The sequence below is a fragment of the Temnothorax americanus genome, unplaced genomic scaffold (assembly GCF_048541705.1).
Source record: "Temnothorax americanus isolate GAGA-0224 unplaced genomic scaffold, ASM4854170v1 Scaffold83, whole genome shotgun sequence".
Taxonomy (NCBI): domain Eukaryota; kingdom Metazoa; phylum Arthropoda; class Insecta; order Hymenoptera; family Formicidae; genus Temnothorax; species Temnothorax americanus.
Genome location: NW_027509806.1, coordinates 193905 through 218817, shown reverse-complemented (window position 1 = coordinate 218817; position 24913 = coordinate 193905). Strand labels below are relative to the sequence as shown.

Below are 24913 nucleotides of genomic sequence, written 5' to 3'. Positions count from 1 at the left end.
GAGAAATAAGTGGAAATTGAGAGGCAAAAGTACTTGGATAGAGGAAGATTTGACATAAGAAGAAAATGGAAGGTAAATCAAGTTGCATGGAAGGCAAGAGGAGAGGGTACGGATAGGGCAGGGAGAAGTATGGATAAAAGGGGAGTGGTGGGTGTGGGATAAGGTAAGAGATGTGCTTAGGGATAGTAGAGAGAGGTGTTGTGAAGCAGGGCAAAGGAAAGGGAAGGAAAGCAAAAGAGAGGAATTGCAAAAGTAGGTTGAGTAGAAAAGAAAAAGAGGGAACGAGTGGGTGAAAGAAGAGTAGAGAATGAGAAGGATAAAGAGGAGGAATTAGAGAGAAGATTTGGAGAGAAAGAGGGGGAGGAGAGAGAGAGAGGAGAGAAAGAGAATATATAAGGTGGCTTTTTGGAATGTGGCGGGATTAACAAATAAAGATAAGAGTTTTGGATGGGGCTGGAGGAAAGGGATGTAATGGTGTTATGTGAGAAATGGGTGGATGGTAAAGGATGACAAAAGATAAAGGAAAGGCTGCCGAGAGGTTACGTGTGGGAAGTGCAGAAAGCAAAAAGGAAGAATCGTAAGGGAAGGGCGGTAGGAGGAATTATAGTAGGGGCGAGGGCAGGGGTCAAAATGGAAAAAGGAAGGACGAAAAAAGATAAAGAAGGGATGCTATCGATAAAGGTAAGGTTAGAGAAGAAGTGGTGGAACATAGTAGGAGTGTATATAAATAAGATAAAGGCAGGAAATTGGAAGACCTAAATTAATAGGTGGAGGAGATAGAGACGGAAGTGAGGGTGCTGATAGGAAGGATTTTAACGCAAGGATTGGGAAGGAGGAGGGATTTGTAGAAGAAGGAGAGGAAGAGAGAGGAGAAGGGGAAAGAAGAACGAAAGATGGCAAGGTAAACGGGGAGGAAAGAAAGTTATGTAGATTTTTGGAGGAACATGGGTGGGCAATTTTTAAGGGAGAGGGAGGATAGGGGAGTCGGTGATTGACTGCGTGTTGGGGGACAGGAGGACAAGGGAGAGGATAGAACGGGTAGTGGTGGAAGCGAAGGTCGACTCAGACCACCAGCCAGTGACGGCGTAGGTAAAATGGGTGAAGGACGGTTTGGGTAAAAAGAAGGGGGGAAGGGCAAAAATGAAAGAGAAGATTGATCAGAGGAAGGCAAGAAAAAATTTAAAAAGTTAGTGGGGGATAAGCAAATTCAGGAAGGGGAGTGGAAGAATGGTAGGGGCTAAAAAGGAGGATAAGGAAGGTATTAAGGAAAGTGAATGGAAAGGGCAAAAAGGGCGGAGAAAGAGGCTGTTGGGGTGAAGAATGTAAAAAAAAAGGAAGAGAAAAAGCTCATGTTAAGGAAATAGAGAAAAAAAAGAAGAAAAAGTGGCAGTTATAGGGAGGAAAAACAGCGAGGTAAAGGAGAGGTAAAGGAGATTAGGACAGAGGGACATATATGGAAGATGGTAAACAGAGAGAGAAAGAGGAGAAGAAGGTTGAAAGAGGGAATTAGTATGCAGGAATGGGATAGGTATTTCAGAGATTCGTTGGGAGGAGTTGGAGGAGAAGAGGAAAAAATAAGAAGAGAAAAGATGTGGGAAATGGTGGGAAAACTTAGGGAAGGAAAAGCGATGGGAAGTTATGGAATTCCAAATGAGGTATGAAAGTTTGGAGGAGAGGTGGTAAAAAAATGGTTGTGGGAGGTATGTAATAGAGTGTGGAAAGAAAAGGGTTGGCCGGAAGGTTGGAGGGAGGGAATTATAGTGCCCATAAAAAAGGGGAAGTGGGAGAAAGTGGGAAACTACAGAGGGGTGATGTTAGCACAAACGGCATACAAGGTGTACGCTGCTGTTTTGGCGGAAAGGTTGAGGAAGGAGGTAGAAGAGAAGGGATTGCTTCCGCAGAGTCAGACAAAGTTTAGGAGAGGGGTAGGGACCACGGACAACATCTATGTATTAAATTACTTAATAAATAGGCAGGTAAATTAAAGAAAGGGAAGATGGTGGTGTTGTTCGTAGACTTGAAAGCAGCTTTTTTGACTCGGTGGACAGAAGGATTCTGATGGAAGCGATGAGGAAAAAAGGAGTGAGAAAGGGCTTGGTGATAAGATGTAAGGAGCTGTTGAGGGATGCAGGGTAAGGGTGGGAGAGGAGCTGGGAGAAAGGTTTTGAACAGGAAGGAGAGTTAGAAAGACAGGGGTGCCCGTTAAGCCTGATTTTGTTTACGTTGTTGTTGACAGACAAAGAAAGGTACCAAATGAAAAAATTAGAGTGTAAGAAGTCTTATATGAAAAATAAGAAGAAAGAAAAAAAAATATGAGAGAGATAAGTACGTGAAGTAAGCGGAGAGAGAAGAGAAATGGGAGGTGGTGAGGTCCTCTTGTGCTAGATAATACGAGTTGCTACAGAGTGCCTCTAATTGTAAGAATCTCTTCTCCTTTACCCCCTCTTTCTTCCCCCAATCCCGAATTTACACTATTGTGTGGTTCGTATCGTGTGTCATTACCTATTATAAATGTCCTTTTCTCTCGTTTTCTCACGCAGGAACATTTTATATTTAACTATGTGGTATACAAAATTTTGCCGCCATATATTGACCGCAGGGAGGTGATACCGAAGAGATCTTTAAGAAGGAAGGTGTATCCAAAATTGCACATGTATGTACGTATACATATGCTTTCTTGTAAATTTTAAAAGTTGAAAAGAAGGAAAAAGTGTTCTGTAGCGCAATTTGTATTGTAGGCAAGTTATGCTAAAATATTTGTAAATTGAGTCCCTATTATCCATTATGATATAATTTTTATCAACAATATTAGAGGAGTAACGAAAATTAATTTTATTAAGTATTCAAAGCAATTGAGAGTTTTTAGCATTAAGTATTTTTATTTTCTCATAATATGCTTTAAAAATATTGCAAGGGACTTGTGAGTTATGCGAAGCAATTGATACTATTAAGGTTCATTGGTCATATGAAGTTTGCACACGTCAAGCTTGACATCCTAAAGATCACAATGCATTCTGAAAACGATACCGTGCAGGTTCGTTGGCGTATACGTGGTGTCATCACAGGCTGGAAGGTATTTTCGGTGTTTTGGAAGTAAAATTTGGAAAATACAACATGTCATTAAGGGGTTAGTCTACTCGAGAGAGCCAAAAACAGGCGAATTTTCAAGAATTAATTTCAGACAAAGTATCGGTGATAAATAAATGTTTTTTTTTATTTTCTTTGTTAAAGTTTCGAGAACATGTCCAAATTTTTATGCGTTAAAAAATTTTAAGATGGCGATGAGGCACTCCTTCGCGCGCAACCATGTTTTTTAGAGGTGGTAAAACGGTGTACATGGTTTCTGGAATGTGGATGGTCTGAAACCAAAAAAAAAAATATAGTCATAAACTATATTGTATTGTCTACGGAATGACGAAGCGTTTTTTCTCTCCTTGCTTTTGGCGTCAAGAAAAAAATTCCTGAATTTTTTGCTGCATTTTTGGACTCAAATTACGTGTTATTATTATTAATAATTATTGAACAAAATATTATAATAATAAAATCGTTCGTCATTCCGTAACTACTATTCCATAGAATATGTGTACCAAATTTGAAGTCGATTCATCGATTAGAACTCGAGATATCGTGTACACCGTTTTGAAAAACATAGTTTTGAGAAAAACGCGTTTAAAGTTTCGGCACTAGTTTTTTGAGTGAAAAATTGCATTTTAAGCGTCTTACCGTTAATCAGCCATTCCTGCGTCATACAGTAAACCTTCCACCTCGTAAAAATTCTCTTCGAGAGCCGATTGTGCTATTCTTCTATTAATTCTTTCTTGTTTGGAGGTCTCGAACGACCGCTTGTCAGCAATCGCAATTCGCAGGTCATCCGCTTTATCGCACATTTCGACGGCATTTGGCCCAATTTGTAAGTTCAGGACGTCCATCATTTGTAGAATACTCTCGTACCCGTGATTAAAAATGCTTGCTGCAAAATACGATGCCACTTCCACGGTTTTCGCGCGACTAAACACTCGTTTCGGAGCAAAATGATGCAATACTGGCGTGCTGTCTGTTGAAAATACTTCTGACTGACTATAAAGTATTTTTAACGACATCTGTTGGTGTCGTTAGTGTATTAGAGAAATTCAAAATTGAATGGTAAATCGTTATGTTGTACCCGCCGAACAGGTAACGATTTGCAGCAGATAAGCGTTTCGGAGCACTCCGGAGCGCTTGGGTAGGAGCTCGAAATTTCAATGAAAACGAGTTCTGGCAGGTATAAGACCTTTTGTCCCTTATTCTAGAGGGTTCAAAGGATTTTTTAAGCCAATAAAAAAAAATCGATTTTTTGACCATTCTCGAGTAGACTAACCCCTTAAATAAGCGCTAACCAGGAAATGTAAGTGTAATCAGTGCTCTGAACATTCCTTTTAATAGTAATATAAAATTGTTCTTATAAACATTAATTATAATTTATTCAAGTTGTCTATTATTTTAAAAAACTTGATTTTTAGTTTCGTTTTTTATTCTACTTTCAGAAAAAGATAAAATAATTAAGATTTCCTAAAATTAATTTTGTTTATGCTATCGGAGAGGAAACACTTATTATAAAATTAATTATAATACCAAGACAATTATATAACGATTTCAGATGGTACGACGGCTTTTTTATGTTAATGCTGAATGGAAAAGTCTATAAGCATATTGCGGACAAGATGATGCCTAATCAGGATACAGCCACGAAAAAAAAGATATGCGCATGGCAGGGAAATTAGCGCTGTTCACAGGCCTTGCCTTGTAAGCATATTTAGTAACAACGAGGATTCTTTGAATTGAGCTCTGTCTTAAAATTGCATCAATTGAAGTGAATCCACCGCTGAGTGCTGAAATTATACGATTTTATCCGTCACAACGAATAGACCAAGAAGAATGCTTTTTCCAGTCGATGGTTTCGAATGTTGCTGACGTATCTATTTCGTTGCAAATGCATCATTATGAAATGATGATCGATAGTAAATGAGAGATATGTGAATAAAAAAGATGTGTACATTAACTAAACAGTATCTTTGTATGATTACAAACTATCTTCATTTAATTTTTTAGTGACAATGTCCGAATAATTTGCATTATTATTTCTGTGTAAAAAAATATGACGATTATATTACAGTATATCTGACGATTTTAACATAATTATAGAGGTAGGGTGTCTAAATTATTATCGTTCCATCCAAATGTAGCTTTTATACTATTCGGATAGTATCGATATTTTATGCTGCTTAGAAACAAGTAAAAAGTATTTTAAGACACTTGTATCGTTTCCAGAATATAAAAACTTGTGTTTAGATTACAGATATACGTTTTGGGTATTGGCGTATCTATTTCGTTGCAAATGTATCATTGTGAAATAATGATCGGTAGTAAATGAGAAATATGTGAATTAAAAATATGTATATTACCTATCATCTGATTTTTTAATTTTAGTAGTAACAATGTCCGAATAATTTTGCGTTAGTATTTCTGTGTAAAAAAATATGACGATTATACGATTATATTACAATATATCTGAAAAATGTTAGAAAATGAAAGAATTGTTTAAAGGTATCCTGTATATCATAGTATCTATTTGCTTTGCCTGTATGGGATGTTAATAACGCGTAAGATAATATAATCATTAAAGTAATATTTCTTAAATTTATCTATTTTATGCTTAATTTTATTTCATAAATACTATCACATTTATTCCTATGAATCGTTTACATTTATTACGCTATTATGAGGTAGGATGTTGAAATTATTACCGTTCCATTCAAATGTAGCTTTTATAGCATTATTTATCGTATCCGATACCTTAAGCTGTTTATAAAAAAGTAAAAAATATTTTAAGACGAAAGAAAGATATAGGGATAAAAAAAGAAGAAAAAAGGAGAAGAGAAAGAACAATATAGAGAAAGGTATAATATGTTATAAAAATATTTATTATATTGCAAATATATTTAAATTTATATATTAGTTAACTTCTTTATATACACACTACCGGTCATTAATTTCAGTATACAACAGATTCGTTGATTTCTCTGTAAAGGATGAACATCATGATACGTGTTTTGCACAGAAATGAATGCACTTGCTGTTATAAACATTTCACTTGTATGCGCATCGCATTTTTATATAAATAATATATAAAAATGCAATGCATGCAAGTGTTTATAACAGGAAATGTATTCATTTCTGTACAAAACATATGTATCATGTTCATCCTTTACAGAGAAATTAACAAATATAGGGGTATATTGAAATTAATGAGCGGTAGTGTATATAAAGAAAAGTTAACTAATATATAAATTTAAATATATTAAGAGATGGAGAGATGGGAGGAAGGAAAGGCAGGGAGAAGTGCAAGAGGAAGGAAAGTGGGAGATAGGAAAAAGAGATAAAGCAATAGAAGCGAAGGTAAGAGAGCTAGAAAGGTGGAGAGAGTTAGAAAAGAGAGAAAGAAGGAGGAACAATGTAGTAGTGAAAGGGGTGGAGGTAGAGGAGGGAAGGCGAAAGAAAGCGGTAGAGAAGCTATGGCTAGAGATGGAAGAGGAGGAGGGAGGAATAAAGGAGGTAAAAGAGAAAAACGGGGAAAGAAAAGATGGTTTTAGTTAGATTAAAAGATAGAGTAATAAAAAGAGAGGTAATGCACAAGAAATTCGTGTTGAAAGGGAGGATGGAAGAAATAAAGAATGACATGACCTTGTAGGAAAGCATCAAAGAAAAATGCAATGGAGCCTGGAGAGGATAGCTGAGAAGGAGAGAAGGAATAGAAGAAGAGAATGGGTAAAGTACGGAAAGATTTGGATAGAGGGGAAGAGGTGGAGTTGAGATGAGGAAAAAGAAGTCCTGACAGATGGAAGGGAAGATGAGAGAGAGGAGCAAGAAAAAGGAGGGGGGAGAAAGAGGAACAGAGGAGAAGGGAATGAGTGGAAAAGAGGGAGACGGAAAAATGAAAAGGGAGGATAGTGAGAAGAGAGAAAAACGATGGGAGGGTAGGGCGGAGAGAAGAGGGAAGAGAGGGAGAGTAGGGAGGAAGAGAGTGTGGTGAGGCTGAGGGGCAGGGGGAAAGGAGTCAGAGAGAGTAGAGTGTGGAAAGTAAAAAGGAGTGAAAAAGAGGAAAAAGAGGGAGAGGGGGAAGAAAGGAATGCAGGTGGGAGAAGGAAGGGAAGGAACAGGAAGGAAGTCCAATGATAGGCTTTTGAGATGTAGCGGGAGTGAAGGGAAAACAGGAAGGGTTTTAAGAAAGGATAAAAAAGTGGGATGTCGTGGGGGTGGTGGAAACATGGCTGAAATAAGAGGAACGGGACAAGATGAAGAATAACGTGCCAAAGGAGTTCAACTGGAAGATACAGGGTGTAAAGAAAGAAAGAGTTGAAAGAAGAGGAAAGCAATAGATGGGATAATGATGAGAGTCAGAAAGGTGTTAGAAGGGAAAGAAAAATAGATAAAGGAGGAGGGTTTAATGATTAGAGAAGTAAGATGGAAGAAGGAGAAATGGAGATTGGCAATAGTTTACGTAAACAGCAACTTATGATAATGGGTAAGATAAAATCGGTGAAGGAGGAGGAAGGGAGAAAAAACAGATGGATAGTGGGGGGCGATTTCAATGCGAGAACAGGGGAGAAAGGAACGCTGGTGGATGGAGAAGAGGGAGTTGAAATAAAGTCGAAAGATAAAATGATAAATAGGCAGGGGGAAGGGCTGATTAGATCGGTTGAAGAAGAAGGGTGGAGAATTATGAATAGAGCATAGGAGGGAGATGAGAAGGAGAGGTGAATTTACAGGAGAAAGAGAGGAAACAATGATCAATTACGCAAAGGGAGATAGAAATGTTTGAGAAAGAGTGACAAGATTGGAGGTGGGGTGTGAGGTAGATTCGGATCACCAATCAGTAGCAGTACGGGTGGACAAAGGGGGTGGTGGTGAGAGAAGAAAGACAATAGCGGAGGAAGAGAGGTGGGTGGAAGAGACGGACTGGTCGGAAGAGGCAAGAGAGAAGTTTAGAAGAAGAACGGAGGAGGTAGAAATAGGTAGTGGGGCCAATATAGGTAAAGAAATCGAAAAGTTGACAAAAATAATTAAGATGAAAGAAAGGATGAGAAGAGTAAAAAAGAGGAGCAGAAGGAACGGGAGGATGGTGGGATGGGGACTGTGGGAAAAAGAGGAAGGAGGTAGAAAAGTTATTGAAAGATTGGAAAAGGGGAAGACAATATAAAGAACATTATAAGAGAAAAAAGGAGTATAAGGAAATGTGTGAAAGAAAAAAGGAAAAAAAGAAAAATCTGCTGGAAGAGGTAAGAGAGGCGAGAACAGAGAAGCAGGTGTGGGAAGTAATAAAGAAGGAAAGGAGAAGAAGAGTAGAAATTAATAATTTACTACTAGGAGATAACAATAGAGGAGTGGGATGAATACTTAAGGGACATGTTAGAAGGAACGGAATATAAGCGAAGGTTATAGGAGAAAGAAATGAAGAAGAGCAGGGGGAGGAGGGGGAAGTAGAGAAAGGAGAGGGGATAGGATGGGAAGAAGTAGAGAGAGTGCTGATAGGGTTGAAAAAAAGTAAAGCGACGGAAGAGAACAAGATAGGAAATAAATGTATATCCATAATCTATTATTTCAATTATCATTTCCTTACTTGCCGACATTGTGATATTTTAAGTGTATTAATTATAATTATATAATAAGCGACAAATTTGTTTAAAATTTAAAAATTTTAAAGGAATTGGAGAGAGTGCTGTTATACTACATATTTAACTTTTAGAATTCTCTGTATTTATGTTTTCTATTACTATTAATTAATATTATTGTTAGAATTAAAAAGTTAAAATTGAAATTAAAAAAACTTTATACTATCTACTACTAAAAACATAAAATATTAATTCTTTGCATTTAATTAAAAATAACTTATAAACACTTGCATTTTTGCCATGTATCTTAGAAGGGTGGATTATATGACATTCATGGGTAAAATGTAAGCATTATAAAAAGTTACAAGTAATGTTTATAAATAAGGCAATAAATTGTCATAAATAAGTTATAAAATATGTGTAACAAATTTATTAAAATGTAAAAATGATAAACAAATTATAAAACTAAAAAATAAAAAAAAATAGAAAAACGATAGGTGCATTAAAGATTATTATTGTTATACAATCCAAAAAAAGAAAGAAAAAGAACACATAGGAGATTTTGAGTTTAATAAAGTATCCGTACTATGGCCTAAATCCTGCATGCTAACTTGCTGTATATCCTAAACACAGGAGGGATATACAAGATATTAAGGTAAACAAAAAATACAAGAGCTATGCACTTGTATTTTGCTGTATTCTATCATTTACTATCCCTCTACACTTATGTGTCATGAAATAACCATTAAACTTTTTACATTCCCTACAGTAATTATTTTACGTAGGTCGTAACACAAGATCGCGCTTCTTACTACGGTGAGAAATCAATTCAAATCACGACAGTTTCGTTAATATTATCAGTAAAGTAAAGAACTGAAATTACAATACAATACTAATATGGCATAAAGGCACATAAAAGAATAATTAGTAGCAAGTAACTTCATTCTTTCTATTTTTTCTGACATCTGCGGCGTAAAACCCCTCGTGGCGTAAAAATACTAGACTTACTCTATAATAAAAAATGTTTTGGATGCATCCATATGTAACTTTTTAGTATGTTATTGTTTATAAGGTTTTAGTATATTTGTTTATAAGGAATAGCACAATTATAGTAAATATTTTCATTTTAAATTCTTTATAAAATTATAGTATAGCTAAGAATGTATAGAATAAACATACTAGCATTTTTTTATTTCTTGTAATGCAACATTTTTATCAGTTGGTGTAAAGAAAACACATTGTTACTTATTTTCAAGAAAGACATGTGTTTGCACATTCCAAATTACATAATTTTTTTGCTAAGCAACAATTTTTTTACACCAATTGATTTATTTTATTATTCTGTACATAAAAATGTTAAAGGTACAGTTACCAAAAATGAATAGTTTATGAGGTACTTTATATTTCGCCAAAATGTGCCAGATTAAAATATGAAATAAACTTGTAAACTATTAATTTCTTTACAACTATCTTAATACTTTTATATGTAGAATAATTAGAAAAAACATATTATGAAAAAAAATGGCAATGACCTTTATGTGACCTTAAAAAATTGATTTATTTCAAAATTGGTTTTATCATTATTTGTCCTCTTTGATGCATCTTTTGTCTAAAACGTTTTTTCATATCTTCCATATTTTTCGAGATATTTGTTTGGGGTATTTAAAATAACATACCCTGTATATATGTATATGTATAAACATATACAGGTTCTGCAAACAAAAAGTGTCCACCATCTATATTTCAGAAATGGCTTAAAATTATGAAAAATATCGAAATGTACGTGTTTGATCATTTCGAGGGGCAACTCAGAGGATTGGGAGTCGTCTCCCCAAGGGATTGCCCTATAAGAAAACTCCAAATCCTTAAAAATTTCAAATGGAACCTCTTATATTGTATATCGTTAGAAAGAGCATAAAATAAGATAAATTTTGGCTCAAACCAGAGGTTGATACATTAAATCATTCAGGAATTATTTTCCAAGCAAAAATAAGAAGTTAAAATAAGAAGAATCTTCATGAATGTTTGTTTGACGTTTACGTGCACGTTTGCGAGAGTTCGTTAAGAGTTTAGAAACGTTATTTTTGTGCTAGAAGCATTTAATAATTTACTTGCATTTACTTAATAGAATGTATAAAATCAACGAGGTCGGGAAATATTCTGCAGATATTGAGTACTGTTTACAAATACAAACCAAATATGACCATTTCAAACACTTTCTACGAATGTAAGCAGCTGTAAATTACTGGAGCACAGAAATGGTCATAACTCGGAAATAAGGTCAAATAGGACATATGTTTATATTTTTTCATTGTTTTCGTGTCCTGAATCTACCACTACAATACTTCCCACTTATTAGGAAACACCTGTATGGATGTATGTATGTATGTATGTACATATAACATAAGTACAGTTGTCGAATGTCAAACGTTAAGAAATGTAGAAGATTAAGAACAAGATGATATAGCCCGAAAGCTGGCGTCAAAAAACTGCAAGAGTTTTATAATGGTTGATTTTTTTCACATAACGTTATATTGCGAGTGTACTACATGAGTCAGCACCCACTCGCAAGCGCCGCCGGCGCGCTTTGAAATAGGTCAAATTATTAAGTGCGATAAAAGTGTTTTGTAATGGCTCAAATTTTGTGAAAAACTAATAAATAATATAAAAAACCGTTAGAAAGTGGCCGTCAGACCGCACAGTTATGGGACGCAGCGAGTCAACATCTCGCATAAGTGGTCGCAATAATTAGGTCAGTAAAACTGTTTCGAAATAGCTGAAAATTTAGAAACTATTAAATTATTGCGTATAATGAAGGAAGAAAACGGTCAGACTTCAGTTTAATGGGACTGACGCAGTCAGCAGTCGTTTGAAGTGCGAAGATCAAGCGCGCGCGGTTGCTCCAAGCGCGTAGTGATTTGCTTATAATTAAATTCCATTTGTATTTAATAAGATAATTGAAAAATTTTTAACTAAATCACGATTGTAATTGTTATTTTTTACGTTGTTTTCCTTTCCTGTTTTGAAAAGGACGGTTAGTTGCATGGTTTGAACAGAGCGTCGGTATTCGGCGTCAGTCTTAAGGCGAAAATAAACGACGCGTGACTCGGCGAGCCTCGCGCAGCTCGTAAATGGTTAATTTTTATTCATAAAAATGATTGCCACAAAATTTGAGCCATTACAAAACACTTTTATCGCACTTAATAATTTGACCTATTTCAAAGCGCGCCGGCGACAGGTGTCCCAGTACCTGACCTTGCGAGTGGGTGCGGACTCATGTACACTCGCAATATAACGTTATGTGAAAAAATCAGCCATTATATCACTCTTGCAGTTTTTTAACGCCAGCTCTCCGCCTAATAAGGCTATGGTCCATTTGATGCTACAAATGCTTTGAAGCGTTCTTCATCTTCTTCGTTTTTCTTCACTGAAAGAAAAGAGAAGAGGAATACTTCGAAGAGCATTTGTAATGTTAAATGGATCGCAGCTTAAGTAAACATACATGGAACTACACACCTATAATTTTTAAAACTATAAAAGGAATGACTAAAGGTGGGATAATTACGACAACAAGTAAGGAATTACACAGACTAAAACCAAAGGAGAATATACGAGACAATGCTAAAAAATTTTATATGTAACAAAAACAGATGGAATTATTCTGTATGGTCAAAATATTACAAAAATATTGGAGATACTGATTGAAAAAGTGCAGAAAAAGAAGAAGAAAGATATATAATATTTGAAAAAGATTATATATTTTATTTTTTAATTATATTAAATAAATGAAAAGCACTAAAAAAATATAAAATAAAAAAAAAATTTTTATATATTAAAACCAACTTCAAAAAAGCTCTAAAAAGTAAAAAAATATAGAAAGCTTTTTTATTTTTTTTTAAATTTTTTCTTACTTTTTAGTTCTTTTTTGAACTCCGTTCTATATTTTTTTAAATTTTTGAGCAATTTTTAAAATTTTAATTGTTTCTCCAATTCTTTTAAATAGATTTATATATCAATTTCTATGTGACATAACAGTCACGTGTAAAATTTAATATTCCATGATAAAAAATTAAATATAATTTATTTTTAACCAACTTCAAAAAGGAGGTTCTCAATTTGGCGAGTATGATGTACGTGGATATGTCTACGATTTTTTCTGAAACTACTGTATGGATGCGGTTTTCACTGTAAAGCAATCCTTGCTCCGGAAAGTTTTAGTACATAAAACATCGCGTTAGAACATCAGGGTACGGAACAGTAAGAAAATTATGCATACTTAATAATTACATTAATTACAAGCAAATAATAAATTATTATTTTTGATTCGTATCAATTGAATAACGCACTAAAGAAGTATGAATTGAAAAAAATTTTTTTAATAAAAAGATTTAAAAAAAGCTCTAAAAAAAATTAAAAAAAAATAAAAAATAAAGAAGCTTTAAAAAAGGTATAAAATAATAGAGAGGAATTTTAAGAATTTCTTTTAATGTTTTGAAGTCGGTGCCAAATTAATAATATTTTTAAAGTATTTTTTTAATTTTTTGAAGTCGGCGCCAAATTAATAATTAGTATAATTACTAAATCAATTTGACGTCGCCTTCAAAAAATTGAAAGGAATACTTAGTGTTTTTTTTTTTGCAGAATTGGTGCGCACTCAATGCACATTAAAGCCGTTGTACACACAAATCAACGTAAAGTATGTTTAATATGAACGGGTTAAGTCACGAAATCCTCAATATTCTTTATTATACTATTTGGTAAAATATGTATTAGGTATTTTATCAGAGAGTCGAAATATTTGCATTTTACTTTAAATATTAGAGATTAAATCAGTATACACACAACGGCTTTAATGTGCACTGAGTGCGCACTGCCAATGAAAAATGCTATTAAAAATATCATTAATTTGGCGCCGACTTCAAAAAATTGAAAGAAATTTTTAAAAGTATTATTTCATACATTTGAGAGCTTTTTTATTTGTTAATTTTTTAATTTTTTATTTGTTTTAAAGTTTCTTTAAAAGCCGTCTTATTAAAAAAAAAATTTTTTTACGTTGACGCATCGCATGACAAGAAAAAGAAAATGTGTTTCTTTACATTCTTAAATTGATATAATTGATGCTATAAATCATGATCACATCAACGATGAAGATGGCTACAGCGTGTTTTATGTAATATATGATTTTTTTTTTTAATTTATGATTAAGGTATCATAAAATGGTAAATATGCATATTAGGTTAAACCTCACCGATGACTTTGACCTTGACATATGTTGTTAAGGTCACCCTCCTGAGTGACCTTCAGAAGGTTTTAGCCGGCGGTCATTGTTTATGAAAAAGTTATAAACAAAAAATGTTTCGAAAATATAGCAGCTATTTTGAGTATTGGAAGGCATAAATGACTAATATATATGTCGAAATAGTTCACGCATACACTTTCCACGCGAACCGAGGCTCACGCACACCCCCCCATGCTTTCGGGGGAGGTGCGGTAGCCCCGAAATAGTTCACGCATACACTTTCCACGCGAACCGAGGCTCACGCACACCCCCCATGCTTTCGGGGGAGGTGCGGTAGCCCCGAAATAGTTCACGCATACACTTTCCACGCGAACCGAGGCTCACGCACACCCCCCTCCATGCTTTCGGGGGAGGTGCGGTAGTCCTGAAATAGTTCTCGCATACACTTGGACAAAATACGCAAAATTTTAAGTATGCAAATTAAATACACGGGACTACCGCACCTCCCCCGAAAGTATGGGGGGGTGTGCGTGAACCTCGGTTCGCGTGAAAAGTGTATGCGTGAACTATTTCGGGGCTACCGCACCTCTTCCGAAAGCACGGGGGGTGTGCGTGAACTTCGGTTCGCGTGAAAAGCGTATGCGTGAACTGATTCGGGGCTACCGCACCTCCCCCGAAAGCACGGGAGGTGTGCGTGAACCTCGGTTCGCGTGGAAAGTGTATGCGTGAACTTTTCATGCGTGGAAAGTTCATATGCGAGATGCCACATGTTGAATACTTTTAAAGCGCGTCATCTAACCCATGTAAGTATTCTCTGCTTTAACAAAAAGACTTCAATTTATCAACAATTTACTACTTTAAATGTTGTATTTGGTAAGGCAGCGACTTTCTCGAAAATAAAGTATTCTCTGCTTTAAAAAAAAAAACGTAATATTAGTCATTTATGCCTTCCAATACTCAAAATATCTGCTATATTTTTCAAACTTTTTTTGTTTATAACTTTTTAATAAACAATGACCGCCGGCTAAAACCTTCTGAAGGTCACTCAGGAGGGTGACCTTGACAACATATGTCAAGGTCAAGGTCATCGATGAGGTTTGACCTAATATGCATATTTACCCATAAAATTAAAAAAAACAAACAAAAAGAAGAAAAAAAGAAAAAATGGAAAAAAAAGAGCCAAGAGACAGAAAAAAGGAGAGAGAGGAAGAGGGAGACAGAGAGACAGAGAGACAGAGAGAAAGGGAGAGAGAGAGAGAGAGAGATTGATTGATTGGTTTATTTTATGCCATAGTCACAGACTTTAGGCAAGTAATGAATAATACAAAGATACACATGATATAAACAAGAGCGAAAAATAAAAGACAGAAGAGAGAGAGAGAGAGAGAGAGGGGTAGAGCAGAGGGGGAGAGAATGAGGGAAGGGGAAAAAAGAGAGCGAGAGAGAGAGAGAATTAGTGAGAATACGTAAAAATGGCTGCAAAATGCAAAAAGAGACAAAATTAAGACGACAGGATATGAATTTAAGGGAATAGATAAGGATAAAATTGAATAATAGGACATGAACAAAAATCAGAGAGAATCAGAGAAGATAAAAAAGAATGAGAGAAATAAAGAGAAGACAATGAGCGAAAATGAAGCATTATGGAGTGAGAACAAGTAAAAATAAGAAAGAATGAAAGAAGATAAAGCAGTAAAATGCAGTAAAATTAGGAAAATAATGCAGAATAGATGTTAATGAAGGAAACTATATAAAGATAGTAGAAGGAAACTACATAAAGATAGTGGTGAAAGAACGTAACTGAGAGTGAATCAAACAAAATAAAACAAAATGAAATAGAAGAAGAGAGCGAGTAAGTAAGAATGAAAAAATTGAAAAAAATTACATGAGAGTTTAAAAAATAAAATAATATGAGATTTATAATTAATAAGAGAGGGAGAGGGGTATAGGAGTGGAAACGGGTGGTTGGCGAGCGCGATAGAGAGCGAAAAAGTAAGGCGTAGAGTGAAATTAGGAGTAGCAGCAGAGAGGAGAGTAGTGGTGGAGAGAAGGGAGAAGTGGCAAAGGCGGTGGAAGTGGAGGCGAGAAGCAAGGAAGAGTAAGAGAGGAGATATTAGTTAGTAACGGTGTGTGGTCAGAAAGAGGTTACGGACACCTTAGAAAGAAATTGAAGTGGCAGGCGGTTGAGAGGTGGCGACATTTTGGGTGAAGAAAGGCTGAGAGGTGGTGACATCTCAGAGAGAAAAGGGGAAGGAGTAAGGTGGCGGTAGATTTGAAGCGAGATAGGGAGAAAAAAGGAGACGATAAATAAGGTGAGAGGAAGGCAGGGGATAAAAAGGAAAGTAGAGGAGATAAATAAGGAAAATGAGGGGAAGGATAAAGCGAAGAAGGAGCTCAAAAAAATGACGAGTAGAAGAGGTAAGGTGGGTAGCACAAGGAGAGAGAGAGAAGTGTGAGTTTATGTTGAGAGGCGAGTATAGATGATTATTAAAAAAAAAGAGCGGAAGGGGGCAGAGAAGAGAGGAAGAGGCGTTTAGATGGAGTAGGAAAATGGTGATATCGCCAGAAGGGAAAAAACAGATAATAAGAATAATGAGTAAAATGATGGAAGAAATACGGGAATTAAGAAAAGAACAGAAAGAGCAAAGGGTAGAAAGTAGAAAGCAAGAAAGAGAGAGAAATAATAAGAGATGAGATTAGGAAGATGAGGGCGCATGTGGAAGAAAGAGAGGTGAAATGGCAGAAGGAAAGGGAGGAATTAAAGGAGATAGGAGAGTTAAAAGAAAGGCTGGATAGTATAAAGAAAGAGAGAGATGGGAGGAAGGAAAGTGGGAGATAGAAAAAAGAGATAAAGCAATGGAAGCGAAGGTAAGAGAGCTAGAAATGTGGAGAGAGTTAGAAGAGAGAGACAGAAGGAGGAACAATGTAGTAATGAAAAAGGTGGAGGTGGAGGAGTGAAGGCTAAAGGAAGCGGTAGAGAAGCTATGGTTATATAGAGATGGGAAAGGAGGAAGGAATAAAAGAGGTAAAAAAGATAGGAAAAAAGACGGCGCAAAAGAAGAAGATAGTTTTAGTTAGTTTAAAAAATAGAGTAAGAAAAAGAGAGGTAATACAGAAAAAAAATGTGTGGAAAAAGAGGATGGAAAGAATAAAGGATGACATAATTTTGAAGGAAAGAAAAATGTAATGGAGCCTGGAGAGGATAGCTGAGAAGGAGAGAAAGAATAGGAGGAAAGCTTGGATAAAGTATACGGAAAGATTTCGATAAAGGGGATGTGGTGGAGTTGGGATGAGGAAAAAGAAGTCATGACAGATGAAATAGAAAATGAGAAAGAAGAACAAGAAGAAAGGGGAAGAAAAAGGAACAAAGGAAGGGAGAAAGAGTGGAAAAGAGGGAGACGGAAAAATGAAAAGGGAGGATAGTGAGAAGGGAGCAAAAACGATGGGAGGGTAGAGCGGAGAGAAGAGGGAGAGTAGGAAAAAAGGGAGTGTGGTGTGGCTGAGGGGAGGGGGGAAAGGAGTCAGAGAGAGTAAAATGAGAAAAGTAAAAAGGAGTGAAAAAGAGGAAAAAGAGGGGTGAAAAAGAGAAGGGGGAAAAAAGGAATTAAAGAGGGAAGAAAAAAGGAAGGAACAGGAAGAAAGCCTAAAGATAGGCTTTTGGAATGTAGCGGGAGTGAAGGTAAAACAGGAAGGGTTTTGGGAAAGGATAAAAAAGTGGGATGTCGTGGGGTTGGTGGAGACGTGGTTGAAACAGGAGGAATGAGAGAAGATAAAGAATAGGGTGCCAAAGAAGTTCAACTGGAGTATACAGGGTGCAAAGAAAGAAAGACTTGGAAGAAAAGGAAGAGCAATAGGTGGAATAATGATGGAAGTCAGAGAAAGGTTAGAAGAGAAAGAAAAATGGGTAGAGGAGAAAGGTTTAATGATTAAAGAAGTAAGATGGAAGAAGGAAAAATGGAGATTGGCAACAGTTTACGTAAGCGGCAACTTGGACAAGTTGATGGGTAAGATAAAATCGGTAAAAAAGGAGGAAGGGAGAGAGGAGAGATGGATAGTGGGGGTGATTTCAATGCAAGAACAGGAGAAAAAGGAACGCTGAAGGATGAAGAAGAGGGAGCTGAAAGAAAATCGAAAGATAAAATAATAAATAGGTAGAAGAAAGGGCTGATAAAATGGATGGAAGAAGAAGGGTGGGAAATTATGAACGGAGCAAAGGAGGGAGATGAGGAGGGGGAGGTGACTTTTACAGGAGAAAGTGGGGAAACAGTGATCAATTACGCAATAGGGGATAGAACAGCTTGGGAAAGAGTGACAAGATTAGAGGTGATGTGTGAGGTAGATTCGGATCACCAATCAATAGCAGTACGGTTGGACAAAAGGGGTGGTGGTGAGAGGAGAGGGACAATAGCGGAGGAAGAGAGGTGGGTGGAAAAGACGGACTGGTCGGAAGAGGCAAGAGGGAAGAGAGGAGTTTTGAAAAAGAACGGAGGAGGTAGAAATAGGTAGGGGGGCAATAGATAAAGAGGTCGAAAAACTGACAAAAAAATTAAGATAAAAGTAAGGGTGAGAAGTGTAAAAAAAGGCGCAGAAGGAAAGGGTGGGATGGGGACTGTAGGAAGAAGAGGGAGGAGATAGAAAAATTATTAAGAGACTGGTGTTTGAGATCGAAAACTCAGCACCGCGACGAAGTCGCGTTCGGCTGCATGTCAGTACATGCAAATTGAGAAAATTAATATTCGCGTGAAATGCCGCTCAGGAATTGTCGCGGAACATTCGGTATAGCATGGATCGTTCGGGATTAGCTTTCTAGAAACTTTAACATTGTAATCAATAATAAAGTCAAACAACAATAACGCTGGAACAAAGGGACGATCCATGCTATACACAAAGCACTCGAAAACAGGTGACGACCCCGTCGGGTCGCAACATGAAACCGGTGACGTCAGCTTCATGACGCGGGACTTCGGTGGCCAATCACCCTCCCGAAATTCGGAGAAATCTGCAGGGAGGGAGTTTCGCCTCGGAAGCGTTAAAAGGACCGCCGCTGCGCCGCGGAATCGATTTCGCTCGCAGATCACAGAAAAACCGCTTTTCACACCGCTTTTCGCCGCTTTGCACATCTCCTTTCGCTATTCCGCGTTTTGAACACGCTTTCGCCGCGTCGCTTGCCGTAGCTTCTGTGCGCGCTTCACGGCTTTCTTCGGCCACTGGAAAAAAGAACTGTAAATACTTGTACATACATTTTGAATATATCTGTTTTATTTTTCAATTCTGCACTTGTCTCCTTTTCTGTGGTCGTCTTCTACCTCGCGCTCTCTCGCGCTACCGCGTGCTCTCGAACATTTTTGGTCCTTCGAGCCGGATTATCGCCGGCAACCGCGAGTTCGGGAGTGCCTCCTCCAACGGAAGATCACCATGAGTCTCGACCAGAGCAACATGGTCAGCAGCCAACACGAGCTCTTCAGACGCATCTCAAGAGCCGAAGAGAACCTGAAGAAGATGGGGCAAGCGAGCATCACCCTCGCCGCCATCGAGACCCGCATTCGCATCCTCGACGACCTGTGGGCAAAGTTCGAGAGTCAGCACGACCTGATTCGAAACTGCTACAAGGATTCGAGCCGCTACGCTGAAAGTGAGTACGCTCAATCAAACTTACTCGAGGCCGCCGAGATGGCTTACGTGCAGCAGCGTAGCGTCCTGTCCGGCGAGGCCGACCGCCGCAAGCCCGCGCAAGCCTCCACACCGGTGGAGCACGGTAACGACCGCGCGTTGAAAACCTCGCTGCCCCGTATACAGCTGCCGCAGTTTTCGGGTGAATACGAGAAGTGGCCGTCCTTCCGTGACGTCTTTCGGTCGGTCATCGGCGATCAGTCGTCCATTTCGGCAGTCGAGCGGCTGCATTACCTCCGCTCGTGTCTTAAAGGTCCGGCTGAAAATTTAATACAGTCGTTAACAATCACCAGTGAGAATTACGATCGCGCGTGGGCAATTCTCAGTAAACACTACGAGAATAAGAGGGAACTGATCCGCTCCAACTTCGCCACGTTTACCGCCGTGGCGAAGATGAAAGGAGAAACCGCAGATGAGCTGAGCCGCGTCCACAACGCCGTCACGGCCGCAGTTAATGCTCAGGAGAGCATCGGGAGGCCCATCGAGTCCCACGGAATGGACCTCTTCAACCACCTGGTTGTCGAGCTCTTCGACCCGCGAACGCGACTTGAGTGGGAGTCCTCCACCCGCGACTCCGTCGATCCGCCGGATCATGAGGAACTCAAAGACTTCATCTCGAAGCGCATCCTCACGCTGAACGCCGCGAGACCGAAACCCGCCGCGAAAGCCCCCGATTCCACTCGGTCCGCGAAGACCCACGTCGCGAAACAAGGGTCAAAAAACAGTTCCGATCCGCAGTGCGCCTTGTGCAAGGGGAAACACTCCTTGATGACGTGTAGTGACTTCAAATCCAAGTCCGCCGCAGACCGAAAGACGGTTGTCGAGACCAGCCGATTGTGTTACAATTGCCTCGGCAATCACACCGTCGCGAAGTGTCAATCGACAAAGAACTGCTTCACGTGCAAGGCTCGTCATCACACGATGCTTCACGAGGCATACGTTCCCGCGTCAGCATCGACCGAGGTCTCCGCGCTGTCCGCTGTGCGCTCCGCTGACGACCGCAAGGCGATCCTCCTCGCGACCGCGCGAGTGACCGTCGCCGACCGCTACGGCAATTCGCATCCCGCTCGAGTCCTCATCGATCAAGGATCGGAGGTCTCAATCATCGCTGAGTCGCTCGTACAACAGTTGCACCTGCAACGATCTCGCTCCGACGTGTCGATTTTCGGAATCGGGGGGTCGAAATCCGGGTCAACCCGCGGGAAGGTGACGGTGAATCTCACATCCGTGACGACCGGAGTCACGATTTCCGCCGTCGCGTTCGTGCTGCCTCGCCTTTCTCTGTACCAAGGCTCAACGACCAAGAAGAGCCCCGCCACGTGGCCCCATCTCAAGGGACTGCCTCTAGCCGATGCGCAGTTTTCGGCTGGAGATCCTGTCGAGTTGCTCCTGGGAGCAGAAGTCTGCTCCACCATCCTCGAAGAGGGCCTTCGAAAGGGCGGGCCGCATGCCCCGATCGCGCAGAAGACAGCCTTCGGGTGGATTCTGTCCGGCGGCTGCGGTGCTTCAGCCCTCCACGCGCGCGGCAGCTTTCAAGCGACGGCCGACAACGAGCTGGCCGATCTCGTGCGCCGCTTCTGGGAGCAAGAAGCAGAGCCTTCCACTCCCGCCGCCCTCACGCCAGATGAACAGAGGTGCGAGGACCTTTATGTGCAAACGCACTCTCGCACGGAGACGGGACGGTACGTGGTCCGCCTACCGTTTTCCAAGACGCCAACAACGTTGTCGAAAACTTGCCGACCGGCCGAACGCCTGCTGACCGCCATGGAGCGTAAGTTCCACAGAGACGCCCGGTTCGGAGAGCTCTACCGTCAGTTCATGCGAGAGTACGAAGACCTGAAACACATGGAGTTAGCTACGGTCTCGCCATTCAATGAGAATGAGTATGGATGCTTCTTACCTCATCATGGAGTCCTCCGAGAATCAAGCTCCTCCACCAAGCTACGGGTGGTTTTTAACGGGTCGCAAGAGACAGTGTCCGGCGAGTCGCTGAATCACCACCTTCTCACAGGCGCCAATTTGCTACCCGCTTTAGCCGACGTGTTGACGCGCTGGCGATGGCACCGCTACGCCTTCGTCACGGACATCGAAAAGATGTACCGGCAGATCCTCGTCCACCCGGACGACAGGACGTACCAGTGCATCCTCTGGCGGTGCGCCCTCCTCGCCCTCGTGTGCGTGTACCGGCTCCGCACGGTGACATACGGCCTCGCGTGCGCGCCGTTTCTTGCCATTCGCACGTTGCAACAGTTGGCTCACGACGAACAATCGCGATATCCGCAGGGAGCGATCGCGTTACGCGAGGACACCTACGTCGACGACGTTGTCTCGGGCGCGAACACTCTGTCCGCTGCGATCGCGAAACAGGCCGAACTCCGCGGACTGTGCACGGCGGGCGGGTTCCCGCTTCGAAAATGGGCCGCGAACGACGAGAAAGTGCTGTCAGGAGTCCCACCCGAGCACCGACTTCACCACGAACCGCACTCATGGGAAAACGACTGCTTTTCCACTCTCGGGTTGTTGTGGCACCCGAACGAGGACACGTTCGCGTTCGCGATTCACCCGCGCACCGTCACCGAACTCTCGAAAAGACGCGTCCTCTCGGAAACCGCACGTCTTTTCGATCCGCTAGGATGGCTCGCCCCCGTGGTCATTCGCGCGAAGATTCTTATCCAGTCCGCGTGGCTCCAGAGACTCGATTGGGACGATCCGCTTCCCACCGCCGACGCGCAAAGCTGGAAGAGCTTCCTCGAGGAGCTGCCTCTCCTCTCCCGCTTACGCGTCAACCGCTGGCTCGGCAGCGGGGACGAAGACGCACAAGCGGAACTGCACGGCTTTGCCGACGCATCCGAGCGAGGATACGCCGCTGCTGTGTACCTCCGCATCATCAGAAACGGCTCCGTGGCCATTCATCTATTGGCCGCAAAGAGCAGGGTGGCCCCGGTCAGGCAGGTGACACTGCCACGACTCGAGCTCACCGCCGCCGACTTGCTCACGTCTCTCACAGATCACACTCGTTCCACTTTGCGTCTGTTCACAGCACCCACGTTTCTTTGGTCCGACTCGCAGGTCACCCTGAAGTGGATTCAAGGACACGCTTCCCGCTGGAAGACCTACGTGGCGAACCGCGTGGCACGCATTCAGCAACGGCTGCCTGACGCTCAATGGAGACACGTCCCCGGGAGGGACAACCCAGCGGACTGCGCCTCCAGAGGAATCGCCCCTGGCGAACTGCTGGAGCATCCCCTGTGGTGGACTGGACCCGCCTGGCTCCGCGAGGACCGAGCTCACTGGCCTAGCGGAGACCTTGTGATGTCCGACTCCGATCTGCCCGAGCAGAGAGTCGCGGCACACGTCGCCACCGAGAAAATCGAGGAGGAACCCGAGATGCTTCTCCGGTTTTCCTCCTTGCACCGGCTCCTCCGAGTCACGAGCTGGTGCTTGCGTTGGCGTCGCACCGCTTCCCGCACTACCGCACTTACACTGCAATCGACCGAGATCAATGACGCACTGCTGCTCTGGCTTCGCGCAGTGCAAGGACTGCACTTCACCACCGAGATCACGGCACTCTCTTCAAACCGCACTGTGTCCCATCGCAGTTCGTTAGCGCGCCTGAGTCCATTCCTGGATGACCAAGGCGTGCTGAGAGTCGGAGGCCGCCTCAAGCATGCCCTGCTTTCCACCGATGAGCGACATCCGATGATCGCACCGCCGTCCTCGTGGCTCACTCGGTTGCTCATTGAGTCGTGTCACCGTCGAACACTGCACGGAGGAGTGCAGCTCACTCTCGGCTTACTCCGCCGTCGCTTCTGGATTCCTCGTGGCCGCTCAGTTGTCAAACAGCGGCTTCACCGCTGCATAACTTGCACCCGCTGGCGAGCCACGACACCGCAACCGCCGATGGGCGACCTTCCGAGAGGCCGAGTCACGTCGGCGCGTCCCTTTCTCCGAACCGGCCTGGACTACGCCGGCCCGATCCTCCTCCGCACGAGCAAGGGCCGCGGACATCGAGCGTACAAGGGCTTCATCGCCGTATTTGTGTGCCTCTGCACCAAGGCGGTGCATCTGGACGTCGTGTCAGATTACACGACGGACGCCTTTCTCGCAGCTTTCCGTCGCTTTATTTCCCGTCGAGGCCTCTGCGAGGAGATGTACTCGGATTGCGGCACTAATTTCGTGGGAGCCGATCGAGTACTAAGGGAGCTCTTTCGAGCGTCGTCTGCCGACGGCCGTCGTCTTGCTCACGCCGCCGCCACGGAGGGCATAACCTGGCACTTCAACCCTCCGGCTGCGCCGCATTTCGGAGGACTGTGGGAGGCCGCCGTGAAGTCGACCAAATTTCATCTCCGTCGGGTCATAGGGGAGACAACGCTCACTTTCGAGGAGATGAGCACTCTCCTCTCTCAGGTCGAAGCCTGCCTTAATTCTAGGCCGCTGCAGGCTTTGTCCGACGATCCGGACGACATATCCGCTCTCACACCGGGCCACTTCTTGATCGGCGCTCCTCTCCTGGCCTTGCCCGAACCCGCCTTGCATGACGCCGCTGAGAGCTCACTTTCCCGGTGGCAACACCTCCAAAAAATGCGCGATCACTTTTGGTCACGGTGGTCGCACGAGTATGTCATCGGGATGGCAACTCGATCAAAGTGGCTCAAATCCGAGGACGCACCCGCCGTCGGCTCTCTGTGCCTGGTGCGATCCGAAAGCACGCCACCGAGTCGATGGCCACTGGCCCGCATCGTTCGAGTACACCCCGGAGACGACGGCATTGTACGCGTAGCCACAATCCGCACCACCACGTCCGAGCTGGTTCGACCGCTGTGCAAGCTCGTGCTTCTCCCGGGGGCTGAGGACCAGCCGCCGCCGACGGATGCGTGAGCTCACCGACACTCGCTGTCACTTCATTGTCTCATTGGCCTTCAGCCTGCAATTTCTTGTAATAATGTAACTCATTCTCGTCAAGTATTCGTCTGTTTCGGCCCTCTGCCACTGTCAAACCAAGCAACCGCTTATCTCGGTTGTCCGCCTCAACTTAATAATTTTGCAACACGTGAAATCACTTTCGCGCATCACTTCACTTCTCTTTACTTTTCGCACGTCACCGAACTCGCGTTACGTATATCGCGAATATTTATGTGTCTCGCTCGGGATCGTCGCACGTTATGACACTGCGCAGGCGCACCACGCCGCTGGCGCTCGCCTGCACCACGCGCCGAAATCGATCGCATATCGATTCTGTCGACCGCGACGTCGGGCGCTTCATCGAGCGAGCCATCGAACACACCGTCCTGTTTCGTCAGGCATGACGAGGCGGGCGGGATGTTTGAGATCGAAAACTCAGCACCGCGACGAAGTC

The 24913-nt window shown here is 41.8% G+C and overlaps 4 protein-coding genes and 1 long non-coding RNA gene across 5 annotated transcripts in view; 3 read left to right on the top strand and 2 right to left on the bottom strand.

Annotated features, from left to right (window-relative positions):
• LOC143907527 (uncharacterized) overlaps nt 1–24913 on the bottom strand; it is an 85494-nt gene that overhangs the window by 24283 nt on the left and 36298 nt on the right. The gene's annotated exons all lie outside the window — the stretch shown is intronic.
• LOC143907514 (uncharacterized) lies at nt 4184–5418 on the top strand. The gene is made up of 2 exons (XR_013259867.1): nt 4184–4384; nt 4637–5418. It is a non-coding gene; the product is annotated as an uncharacterized LOC143907514 (long non-coding RNA).
• Nucleotides 18595–23297, bottom strand: LOC143907541 (uncharacterized). The gene is made up of 4 exons (XM_077424383.1): nt 23170–23297; nt 21458–23128; nt 19544–21393; nt 18595–19446 (listed from the first exon to the last, which is right to left on the bottom strand). Exons 1-2 carry the CDS (start codon nt 23295–23297, stop codon nt 22471–22473), a joined length of 786 nt encoding a protein of 261 aa, XP_077280509.1. The 3' UTR covers nt 18595–19446; nt 19544–21393; nt 21458–22470.
• Nucleotides 19303–22189, top strand: LOC143907542 (uncharacterized). The gene is made up of 2 exons (XM_077424384.1): nt 19303–21998; nt 22096–22189. The coding sequence occupies exons 1-2, from the start codon at nt 19303–19305 to the stop codon at nt 22187–22189; spliced, it is 2790 nt and encodes a 929-aa protein (XP_077280510.1).
• LOC143907540 (uncharacterized) lies at nt 23458–24435 on the top strand. The gene has a single exon (XM_077424382.1). The coding sequence runs from the start codon at nt 23458–23460 to the stop codon at nt 24433–24435; it is 978 nt and encodes a 325-aa protein (XP_077280508.1).

What these genes read in the sequence shown, in the direction of transcription:
- LOC143907540 (XM_077424382.1), top strand. Translation starts at nt 23,458, where the DNA reads ATGGGCGACCTTCCGAGAGGCCGAGTCACGTCGGCGCGTCCCTTTCTC.
- LOC143907541 (XM_077424383.1), bottom strand. Translation starts at nt 23,297, where the DNA reads ATGAGCAACCGAGTGAGCCACGAGGACGGCGGTGCGATCATCGGATGT. An exon ending in TCATCCAGGAATGGACTCAG is followed by an intron (nt 23,129 to 23,169) that starts GCGCGCTAACGA and finishes TGCGGTTTGAAG; the next exon opens with AGAGTGCCGTGATCTCGGTG.
- LOC143907542 (XM_077424384.1), top strand. Translation starts at nt 19,303, where the DNA reads ATGAGTCTCGACCAGAGCAACATGGTCAGCAGCCAACACGAGCTCTTC. An exon ending in GCGAACGACGAGAAAGTGCT is followed by an intron (nt 21,999 to 22,095) that starts GTCAGGAGTCCC and finishes CACCCGAACGAG; the next exon opens with GACACGTTCGCGTTCGCGAT.